The sequence below is a fragment of the Barbus barbus genome (genome assembly GCF_936440315.1).
Source record: "Barbus barbus genome assembly, chromosome: 37".
Lineage (NCBI taxonomy): Eukaryota > Metazoa > Chordata > Actinopteri > Cypriniformes > Cyprinidae > Barbus > Barbus barbus.
Genome location: NC_136715.1, coordinates 10,706,036 through 10,718,734, shown reverse-complemented (window position 1 = coordinate 10,718,734; position 12,699 = coordinate 10,706,036). Strand labels below are relative to the sequence as shown.

At 36.8% G+C, this 12,699-nt stretch overlaps 1 protein-coding gene across 1 annotated transcript in view; it reads right to left on the bottom strand.

Annotated features, from left to right (window-relative positions):
* igsf21a (immunoglobin superfamily, member 21a) overlaps positions 1 to 12,699 on the bottom strand; it is a 240,935-nt gene that overhangs the window by 81,069 nt on the left and 147,167 nt on the right. Inside the window, exon 3 of the mRNA XM_079396363.1 lies at positions 2,370 to 2,491. Within this exon, the coding sequence (XP_079252489.1) occupies positions 2,370 to 2,491 (122 nt within the window). The remainder of the gene's footprint in view (positions 1 to 2,369; positions 2,492 to 12,699) is intronic.

Sequence of the window (12,699 nt, the reverse complement as noted above, 5' to 3'; positions counted from 1 at the left end):
GACTTATATTAAATATTAAAATGGAAAAGAATTAATTTTTCAAACCCTTTCAACAACGTAGCCTCCTTAAGGGGGGTTGTGAGGGGAAAGTTTAGAAAAGACAATCTGCTCTGTAATAATGTCTCATTTGACACCTTGTGTAGTGTTGAGTTTTCAGGGAATTCAAACTGTCATGTAAGACTGTGATGGGAGTGGCAAATCTTGTGCTGTTCAAAATAGAAAAACAAAAGCTTTTTTATTATTCCTCAATACTCTAAGAGACGAGATGCGTACTTCTGAGCAGCATGCAAGCAGACAAAGCCGTAATGTGAAAACAAGCAAACTTCTGTGGCCCAGCTAGAGGCAGACATGTCTCTCTGTTTTCGAGTTCTAGAAAGACCCTTACTGGTGCATTTATTTACAGACGAAATGCTGAGAACTGAATTAGAGTGGCAAGGCCTACTGGTGTGGCTTCTTGCCACACAGGAATGAAAATGTGAGATAATACCTGTGAAATATCCTGTCTGGGCACTCTGGATCTCCCGCAGAATGCCGTGTCAGAGGCTACAGGAGAAAGGATTTCTGAAGTGTGTACGTTTGTGTTTTTGTCAGTATCTATCTATCTATCTATCTATCTATCTATCTATCTATCTATCTATCTATCTATCTATCTATCTATCTATCTATCTATCTATCTATCTATCTATCTATCTATCTATCTATCTATTTGTATGTCTATCCTTCTATCTTATTGTTTTTCTATCTGTATGTCTGCTTAGCACAGCAACTGAGTTGAATGCACTGTGAAAACTTTACATGTAGTCGCATACTGTAAGTGCATCTGAACTATAAATATTTTAGTAAATATTTTTTACTTAAAAACAAATCACACAAATATTTTTTTTATTTCAGTGTGAAACCATGTGTGTGTGCATTTATGGAGTTGCTATCTTCCTTCCTGAGCATTATGTGAGACTGCGAGGTCAATACAGGTGATCCCTACTGCTGCTTATAGTGTGACAGTCAATTTACTTCCTGCTGGGTAGGAGTGTTTGTTTCCGTGTGTGTGTACACAGCATACACTGTCCCACTTTCCAAGCAAAGCAAGGAGCTATTGTAGCCTGTTGCCTGAAAAACTCTACTTGAGTTGATGCACATGTTCACATATCTGCAATGTAGAAAATGCAGCTAGTCTTGCAACAGGTTGAACTAGTAGTCGAAACCTTCCTTTCTTTGCTCTTCATCTAATAGTTTGTACCAGCTTTCGGTTTGACAAGACACTTGTATGTTTTGGTGAGGAGCAGAGCAGATATGAGAAAGTATTTCTGGGGCTTACTTTTGCTTTTCTGCCTGAAGCTGAGCCTCAGGTATCAAGGATGACTTGGGAAACATGTCTGTTCCTCAGCGGGCCTGTGAAACACTACAGCAGATGTTCGGAAAGGGAAGGCTAAAGATGACGCTTCCTGAATGGGGAGCACTGCAACTGAGGGCCCAAAACAAAAGCTTGGCTCGGGGCTCAGTGGGTGAAAATACCAAAAAGTACTGGATACTGAGGCAAAGTTTCTTAATCAGGTCATAATTTACTTAAAGAATCTAACTTTTTAGGCTTTTGAGGAGCTTGTATACACAGGACACAGAACCACTAGATGGAGCATAACAGAATTAAACAGAAGGTTCATTAGCGCCTTTGCTAATGACTTCAAGACTCTGAAAAACCAGTGAAGGATCAACAAAGATGCCCTTCTGATGCACACATAAGAAAGTTAATACAAAAGGAACCCAAGGCATTTCTCTTTATAGTAATGTAGAAAAGCAATAGGAAATGAATAGTCAGAAATGTTGCAAGCCAGGCAAGTTGCAAGTCTTACTGTCCACATTATCATTACAGTCCAACGTGCTATGAACAAAATTGGGCATTTCCAGAGAACTTGGCATTTTGTGACCCTGGAACACAAAACCAGTCATAAGTCGCATGGGTCAATTTTCAATTTCAATTATCAATTTTTCTTTTATGCCAAAAATCATTACCAAGTTAAGTAAAGATCATGTTCCATGAAGATATTTTGTAAATTTCCTACCATAAATATATCAAAATTAAATTTTTGATTAGTAATATGCATTGCTAAGGACTTCATTTGGACAACCTCAAAGGCAATTTTCGCAATATTTGATTTTTTTTGCACCCTCAGATTCCACCCTCATTTCTCGGCCAAATTTTGTCCTATCCTAACAAACCATACATCAATGGAAAGCCTATTTATTCAGCTTTCAGATGATGTATAAATCCCAATTTCGAAAAATGTACCCATATGACTGGTTTTGGGGTTCATGGTCACATATTGCATAAATATTCTATTTTGTGACATCACATAGCAACTAACAGCTCTTACCGGACTGTCGATTGATACACCAGGTCTTCCCGTCTCCGGTAATCCTCCATATGGGAGTAATTGGTATTGAACATTGCATCGTATGTAAAAATCTTCTGCTTAATAGTGCCTCCATCTGTAACCTGTTGAGAAATAAGAATGAAACATTAATAAAAAGATGTGTCTTATAATGAAGTGGATACTCCGTAGACCCCTATACATAAATAATAAGATGAGACAGTACAAGAGCTCGATGCCCACAGGAAAAGTTGGTGCTCACACTTTAAAATGATCCCATTGATCCGTTTAGAGTTATTATTGGTATATTATTTAAGAGCTTGTGAAGAGATGAATTGAAATGAGCTCTAGGAAACCTGCCGAGCATGATGAAATCAGCGAGACACTTACATACATGGCATTAGGAATTTAGTGCACTATAAGGCAGCGATCTAATGATGACTGACGTTTTTGCTGCATTTTGTTGGTCTGTGGCACAGGAAAGGTAATGAAATGTGAAGAGATATTGCAGAGGTGAGGGATATTCATGGCACCATTGGCTCATTTTGCGTCTTTTTCCCCTCCCTGACGTTCTTGGCAAATGATGGAGCACGGCTCTTTTTGCACTAATATCCACAGGGGAGAGAAAGTCGCTTAGCATTTGAATGACTGTGATTTCTCTTCAGTGCACAGAAAGAAGAGGGAGAAAGAGGGGTGACAGATTTTAATGGAAGTGTTAATGCCTGCTTTTGAAGCAGGGGAATTGTTGGCAGGACAGGTGTCTTTCTTTCGGCGAACACTTGAGATGCTATCTACGGCCTCCTAATCTGCTCCCCTGGCGCTGTAAATCAGTCCTAGGTGGATTTGCGATTGGCTTTCCTCTGCATGGGGAACAACAGCGCCACGAGGACAATGTTAAATTGGTTTGATTTGAACAAACAATTCACAGTGCCCTCACAAATGAGTCTAGATAGGCCACAATAACCTCTATTCCTCTAGAGACACACACTAAATGCCTGCAGCCACCACAACACACAATGATTCGTAATTGCTCAAATTCTCTTTAGAAAGGAATTATGGGCACAATGTATACAGGGGATAAACAATTCAAGCGTATAGGATAATGTTTACATAATGCATATCTGAAAATGCACAATAACAGCCAGCTATTCCAGAGCAATTCCAGCATGATTTGATATATTTTAATAAATATACACCTGGAGCAAGAGTCTTTAGTGAAACTAAATGTGAAATTGTGTGGGTTAAGAATATTTTCAAGCCCTTCCATCTCTTTATGGAAGTATGTTTCCATGTATGTTTCCACTTCTGTAAATCTGTAGATACAGTGTATGCTTATACGTATATGTCCCAGGAAAATTGTAAAAGTAGTAGCTTATATTTCTTACTAGTGTATATTTTATATATACATATAACAAACTTTGCGTTTGGCATTATTGGCATGAATTAATTGTTTGGCAGCCCTTATATAAGTTGGACGATTAATCACATTCAAACAAAAATTTATGTTTACATACTAAATGTGTATGTACTGTGTACATTTATAATGTATATTGCAATGTGTGTTTGTGTGTGTACGTATTCTGTTTTGTGTTATTTAGCTTAGTAGTATTGTAGAGTAGTAAATAAACTTTTATTTATAAAGGAATCTTTCGTCTGGTGCTAAGTGATTTTCAAGTCTGAAACTATTTGCCAAAGATCGCGTTACCTATGCTCAAAATTACCTAATCGATTCTGTATTACCATGGCCACGGGAATAAACTGAATTGTTAAGAGATACTGATTTTAATGCTTGCTGGACAAGTCGTTAATGAGGTATCGTTAATAAGGTATGAGTTGGACGTTTTGATTAATATCAATTAATCATATAAATATCGAATCCATACGACTCGATTTCCAAAAGCTAAAATTAAAATAATAGTTATAAAATTATTAAATATATATATATATATATATATATATTTCGCCAGCTGAGGAAGTTCAACCTGCCACAGGAGCTGCTGAAACAATTCTACTCTGCCATCATGGAATTTATGCTCTACACTTCAATAACTGTCTGGTTCAGCTCAGCTACCAAATCTGACCTCAGTAGACTACGGAGGGTAGTCCGGACTGCTGAGCGAGTCATTGGTAAAACCCTCCCCACTCTCCAAGAACTGTACTTATCCAGAGTGAGCAAAAGGGCTGGTAAAATCACTCTGGACCCCTCACATCCAGCACACTCCCTCTTTGAACTGTTACCGTCTGGTTGACACTACATAGCTCTGAGAACCAGAATGACCAGACATAGGAAGAGTTTCTTCCCTCAGGCAATCCATCTCATGAACACTTGACAATAAAACGCAGAACACACAACTCTATTATTTATTCACCACACTTGCTTACTTTTTTATTTAACAAATTTTTTCATTTCAATTTGCACGTATCAGACCTGTACACACATAATTGTCTATATTATATATCGTGTTTTTACTGTTTTGTACATTGCTTATTTGGATATTTGTATTATCCTGTTGCTGTCTCTCTGTTGCACTGTGGAGCTTCTGTCACTATAACAAATTACTCGTATGTGTAAACATACTTGGCCAATAAAGCTCATTCTGATTCTGACAGGGGGATGAAACTCTAAAAGTGCTGAACTTCTTAGCTGGTAAAATATGTGTTGAATCACCCAATAATAAAATGTGAAATTCTGTAGTTTTGTCTCTCATTCATTTTTTTATAATATTTGTAAATGTCTTGACTCTACAGCCAACGGAGCAAATTAGTCTTTACCGTTCTAAAACTTTTGGAACGCACTGTATATTTATACTTGTATATAATTGATATATATTTCAGTAGCTTTTTTTATTGTTTTATATGCATGTATACAGAAAAAAAATAAACCAATTTTTGTGAAATACTATTGCAAGTTAATTACTGAAGCAAAGCTGAATTTTCAGCATCATTACTATTAATATGATGATTTCTAATCAAAGTTGGAAACAGTTGGGCTGCTTAATATGTTTTGGGACTTGTGATAGATTTTCAGGATCCTTTGATAAATAAAAAGTTACAAAGAACAGTGTTTATTAAAAATATAAATTTTGTTACAATATACACTATTCAAAAGTTTGGGGTCAGTCTTGTTTTTTTTTTTTAAGAAATTAACACACACCCTCTCAATGTTTTTTTTTTTTTAAAGAAATTAATTATTTTATTCAGTAAGAATGTGTTAAATGGATAAAAAGTTATAGTAAAGACTTAAATTGTTAGAAAAGGTTTCTATTTTGCATGAATGATCGTTTTAACTTTTTATTCATCAAGGCAAAGCAAGGCAAGTTTATTTATATAGCACATTTAATACAGTGGTAATTCAAAGCCCTTTACATAAAAGGAAGTGAAATAGTCATTAAAAATAATAATAATCAAAACAATAAAAACAAAATGACATAAAAACTCATTTATAAAGAATTTAAAACAGTTAAAAATAGAAAAATGATTATACATAGTGCAATCAGTTCGGACATAGCACAGTGCTGATGCACAGCTAAACAGATGAGTTTTGAGTCTGGATTTAAATGTGGCTAATGTTTTAGCACATCTGATCTCTTCTGGAAGCTGGTTCCAACTGTGGGCGGCATAATAGCTAAAAGCGAACTCCCCTTGTTTTATGTGAACCCTTGGTATTTCTAACTGACTCGATCCTAATGATCTGAGTGGTCTGTTAGGTTTATATTCAGTGAGCATATCTGCAATGTATTTAGGTCCTAGGCCATTGAGTGATTTATAAATGAGTAAAAGTACTTTAAAATCAATCCTAAATGTAACTGGAAGCCAGTGTAAGGACCTGAGGATTGGTGTGATATGCTCAGATTTTCTGGTTCTAGTCAGAATCCTGGCAGCAGCGTTCTGGATGGGCTGCAGATGGTCTTCTTTGGAAGGCCGGTGAGGAGACCATTACAATAATCCACCCTGCTGGTGATAAAGTCTTGACTGGAAACAAAACATCTAATTCTTGTTTTTGAGATGATAGTATGCTGATTTAGTTACTGCTTTGACATGACTATGAAAACTAAGGTCTGTCTTCAGAATCACCCCAAGATTTTTGACTTGATTTTTAGTTGTTTGACGCCTAGAATCAAGGTATGCATTCACCTTGAGAACTTCATATTTGTTTCCAAATGCAATGACTTCAGTTTTCTCCTTGTTGAAGAAAGTTCTGGCACATCCAACTGTTAATTTCATCAATGCATTGGCAGAGGGAGTCATTGGGGCTATAGTCATTTGGAGATAAGGCTAGGTAAATCTGGGTATCATCAGCATAGCTGTGATTGGCAATTTGGTTTTTCTCTCTCATATTTGACCTAGTGGGAGAATATAGAGGCAAAACAGGGGTGGTGCAAGAATTGAGCCTTGTGGGACTCCACATGTCATGGGCGTCCACTTAGACTTATGCTCTCCTATACTCACATAATAACCTCTCCCTTCTAAGTATGACCTGAACCATTTGAGTACCATCCCAGAAAGCCCGACCCAGTTTTCCAGTCTCTCTATAAGTATGTTATGATTGACAGTGTCAAACGCAGCACTAAGATCTAGTAGTATATAAACTGATATTTTGCCAGAATCAGAATTGAAGCGAATATAATTTATTATCTTAATAAGCGCGGTCTCTGTGCTGTGATGCTCTCAGAAACCAGATTGAAAATTGTCCAGGTATCCATTTGAGTTTAAGTAGTTGTTCAGCTGATTAAAAACTACCTTTTCAATAATCTTACCTATGAAAGGAAAATTTGATATTGGTCTATAATTGCTCAACATTGTGTTATCAAGATTGCGCTTTTTCAGAAGGGGCTTAACAACTGCAGTTTTCAGGGAGTTTGGAAAAGTCCCAGAAAGAACTGTTCACCACTTCTAAGAGGTCTGTTTCTAAACAGTTAGGCACACGTTTGAAAAAAAGATGTGGGAAGTGTGTCAAGATAGCAGGTTGACGATTTAAGGTGCTGTACTATTTCTTCCAAAATTGTGCTATCGATTGATTCAAAAACAGACATAGTCACTTCTTTTTGAAATTGCGGTTGAATCTGTGTGATCTCTGCATAACTAGAAGATGTGCCAATCTCCTTTCTGATATTATTGATCTTCTCAGAAAAGAAGGAAGCAAACTCATTGCATTTGCTGTCGGAGGGCATTTCACCGGGAATCTGACTTGGGGGGTTTGTCAATCTCACCACAGTAGAAAAAAGAGCGCAAGTGTTGTTTAAGTTACTGTTTATAAGGTTTGAGAAGAAGGTCTGTCTAGCTGTGGCTAGTTCCACATTGAAAGCATGAAGGCTGTCTTTATAGATGCTATAACGAATTTCAAGTTTCGTCTTCCACCACATCCACTCAGCTTTTCTGCATTGTCTCTTCAACTGAACTGCTCATACTCTGAACTGCTGTTGATTTTCTCCAAGATGATTTTTGTCTGCCAGTCTTCAGTCTGACCCTTGCCGTAGCAATATCATCAATAACATTCTTAACTTTTGAGTTAAATGAATCCAGGAGAAGGTCAACAGAGTCTGCAGAAATGCTTGGTGTTAAAGATATAGCCTTCATAAATAGCGCACTAGTGTTCTTGTTAATGCATCCATTTCTGACAGAGACAGATCTAGATTCAGTGGTAACAGAGATCAACATATCAAAGAAAATACAGAAGTGATCAGAAGTGCTACATCCTTAATAACAATGGATGAAATGTTTAGACCTCTACTTATGAGGTCTATAGTGTGTCCATGATTATGTATGGGTCCATGCACATGCTGAATTAGGTCAAAATTGTTTAAAACAGTTATAATTTCTTTTGCAGTTTTGATTTCTGCATTATCTATGTGAATATTAAAATCCCCTGCAAAAGTTAAACAGTCAAACTCTGAGGAAATCCTTGAATCACAGAAAAATAACTGTTCTGTGAACTCTTCAAAACAGGCTGGAGAGTATTTTGGAGGCCTGTAAATAATGATAAACAGAATGCGTGGAACTCCTTTCAGCACAATACCTAGATATTCAAAAGACAAATACGGACCAAATGACACTTGCTTGCATTGAAAAACATCTTTAAATAGAGCAGCTACACCTCCACCTCTCCTAACAGTCCTGCAGACACTTATAATATTAAAGTTAGGAGGGGTTGTTTCATTGAGGACTGTTGCACTGTGGCTGTCATCAAGCCATGTTTCATTTAGAAGCATAAAATCCAGGTTGTTTGTGGTCATTAAATCATTGATCAGAAATTATTTATTTTTTAGTGAGCGAATGTTTAAAAATGCTAACTTGATGGAATTAATTTTTTTCTCTACAGCAATCTTAGTTTGATGCATAATAGGCCACAGATTAGATGGGTCAGCTGTATGGCTTGAGAAGGCCTTAGACCTTCTATCACGTGACAAAACAGAAATAGAGAAGGCTACAAGCACACTGGGTTCCCGCTTGTTCTGTAAACAATTGTGAATGTTGCAGCTAATATAGCGGGGACCCAACACATATCACTGAGTGCTGTTATCAGTTGTTTTTGGATCACCTATAGCCAATGGAGGAGGGTTTGGGCCCTGGCGTTGTGGCAGTGGTCGGACAGCTCTCACAGTAGGAGGAGGATGAACCGGGCCCACAGGTTTTGGTGGTTGTGGGGCCCACCGTTTTTTTGGAATCAAAGAAAAAAGTTTCACAGGTTCCAAAAAATATTAAGCTGCAAAACAGTTTTGATAATAAATAATAAATCAGCTTATTAGAATGATTTCTTAAGGATCATGTGGCACGAATAAGCCATAGTAATGGCTGATGAAAATTCAGTGCTGTGTCACAGACATCGATTATATTTTAAAGTATATTATTAAAATAGGAAACCGATATTAGAAATTACAATAATATTTCAGAATATTATACAGCCTTAGTGATGTATAATATCAGAGAATGAATCAGACAAATTTAAGATGCATCAGAACATTGAAACCTGAGGAGCTGGAATTCAGAGAGGCCCCAAAGAAACAGGACAATGTCATAAATTAGATTCTGGCACCACTAGTCTGAAGCAAGCAAACTAACCAACTTTTTCACAGAACAGCTTACAACCTTGAGACAAAAGAACACTTATTGATAATTCCAATTCAGGAAGGAGACCGTCAAATTTGGGGCAAATAATCAAGACCGATGGTCAAAGAGATGGCCATCACGTGTTCCACGATTGAATTCACGAGCTTCCTTAGACTGACTTCTCCCCCACATAGAAGACAGACCAAGCCAAAATTCCTTTGTCTAAAGAACATGCCTTCGTTCTCCATAGAACTCCATAGAACAACATAGAACTTTCTTTTTCATATGCACATAAAATCATCCTAAAAGGACATTTCTATGCAGAACCCCATATTATGTTTGCAACCCACATATTAGACTATCATGTTTTAATCAAATATTATGTATGTCTTTTTAATCATTATTGAATAGCTGAAGGATTCCTATGCGTGTTTGGTATGTATGAGTTTGAAAAATCATACTTTAAATGTTTCTTCCAATCAATTCTTTGTCAAATGTATCATAGTCTTGTTATAGAAATCATGTTCAAAGTATACTTTGCAAGGGCCTGTAAAGTTCGGAACTCTGACTAAACAGATAACATGTTGATTTATTGATGGGGTGGAGAAACAAAGCAATACCCCAAGCAAGGACAGTATCTAATTGGTCAAGATGTCCAGATGGGATGGTCTGAAAGCCGAGTTTAAAAACTCAGGACACCATTAAACTCTCTCTTCTTCTTAAAAATGCTCTCTTGGTCCTCTTAGTCACGCTCTCTCCTCCTCTTCTCTTTTGCCACCGCATTTTGACACTGCTCTTTGAGCGTGCTCTGGCCCACGTGCCAGCTGTTACCATAATGAGAAGAAAACCAACCTAGTCTTTACATCCTTTTATTCTTTTACTTTATTTTATTTTCCGTTGTGAGTTTCGTGTACTCGGTTAAGTTTTGCCACCACGCCTCGTCTCCGAGTTCAACTGGAGTCTGTGACGCCTCAAAACTTCTACCAGCCGCCACAACTCCATTGGCTTCCCAAGACAGCACTTCACGACTACTGAACTCTCAACCAATCAGACACTTCAGAGAACCCCCTTTCTGCAATGACGACGACACAAAGGAAACCCCTTAACACAGGCATAGCAAGCAAGTAACACCTCCAGGTTCTAATTGAATTGGTGTATTTAATATAAATCTTAGCCTCATTGAGAAACTCAAAGCGAGGGTTAAATAAGTGATTGATGGTTGTTCGGGTCTATGCAATTGAACATATTGCTGTAAACTTGGGATTTCATATTTCCATTCTCTTAAACTCATCCTTTCCTCACTTTCTCTCTTTCTGCAACGTGTGAATTTGTGAATGCTTGTGCTCATGTGTTAGATTAGTTTACATGTCAAATCTTATTTATATTAAAAAGAGAAGTATCTTGTGTTTTGTGCTCACAAGTTAATGTCTTAATCTGCCGATCTTGTTACTGTGCTATTTAATAGTGTTTTCACTATATTTTGTATTTTAATATCCAGTGCAGAGTTTGTTATACGGCTTGTTCAGTGAATCGCCGTAACAGTGATTCTGTTCAAATCTCTATAAAACCATAAATGATTCCCTTTGAGCTAAATTAAACTATTTTTGTAAATTACATATTAATATTACGTTTTTATTACGTTACAGTGAGCATAACAGACTCATAAAAAATCTTACAGATCCCTAAGCCCCCCCGCACACACACACACGCGTGCACACACGCACACACTACCTTCCAAAAATTTAAAATGTATCCACTATTTTAAGTATATTCTTTTGGCCAGTAATATGATGACTACGATATAATGTATGGTGAAAATGCCTCTAGTGTCTGAGAAACAGGTCAGCAAAATGCTCATTTTGACATCCCAAGGGATTTTTAAGTGATGCCACTCAAAAACCATCCAAGGAATGCTTCAGCTGATCACCCTGATCATCTGGCTGTCTTGTAAGCATGCAAGGATGTGGCTGCTATGGGTCCTGCTACATTTTGCTACAGGTTTACAGGGAAGTGGTGACATTGAAAGGTTGGTCACTAAAAGCAAACCTGTGTTTGATAGTTGTGTTTTCCCCTCAGGTTAATCCCAGTTGCTTTTGTAGTTGACTACAATAATGTTTTAAAAATGCTTTAAAAGGTGAAACTCAACATAGTTTCTGTCTGACATGTCTTGCAAAACATAAAGTGCTCCCAGTAGCTGAATACAGATTCCTTTGGTGGATTTAGCTGTTGACTCAAGCATTGCTATGATGGCCTGAGATGGCTGAGATTTCTTTCAATGTAATGCAGCAACCATTCAAAAGATTTATGAAAAACTGCACTCTGCCCTTTAATGTACAATCATAACGTGAAATCACCTGTATCTTGTTTCATAAATCGCAATGAACTGCATTAGTGAAGCACAGAAGAAAAAAGTGAGTGAGAAAATCGAACATACTGAATGGGTGTTTTTTGTACCTAAAACTTATTTTTACCCTTTATGGAGATTCTGAAGAAAAATAAAAATCTATAATTGTGGAGAGACAAAAGGTGAAGGCTTTGCTCTGTTTACATGCATTATAAAATGAGAGGGTGCTTGTGTTTATTCAAGCACATATGACAATATTCAATCAGCAGCAAGCGTATGCTAAACACAGCAAGCACATGATGAGTGGGAGAGGCAGAGTAAAGGTTCTGACATTCTCTCTGATAAAGAAACGCAAACTGGGCCTTTCAAAAAACAGACACTGTCACCCACTTTGTCATCATGACAAGAGAAGAGGACAGTAATGAGATCATCAAGAGCATGGTGGGAAACAAAAGGTGCCATTGTTCAATGGAATGGCATAAATGAAAAATATTTAAATAAACAAATGAATCGCATGATGGGAATTCAGGGAATGGGAATCTCATATAGTAGATGTTTGATAGAACATCAAGTCCTTTTCAGATCAGTTTCCTGTGGTCTTTTTCTGTTCATTCTTAACTTCAAAATATATTTGAAATAAGTTGCATGCAATAAATTATGCATGACAATGTAAAAATATACACTTATCCAAATTGAAAACATATATGCTTTTTTTTTTTTTTGTAATTACTTCACTTTTTTCCCCAAAAGTTTTCCAAATGTTTGATGTAGGTGTAATACATAGCTATTAAAAGATATAAAATAAAGCAGTGCTGAATAGATAACATGAACTGTTATCTGTTCACTTTATTTCAGAAAAGTATATGAATGAAACAATTTAACAATTTTCTACTCTGCTCTGAAATTATTATTTTGAATATTTTGATTAACATTCCCCAAAAT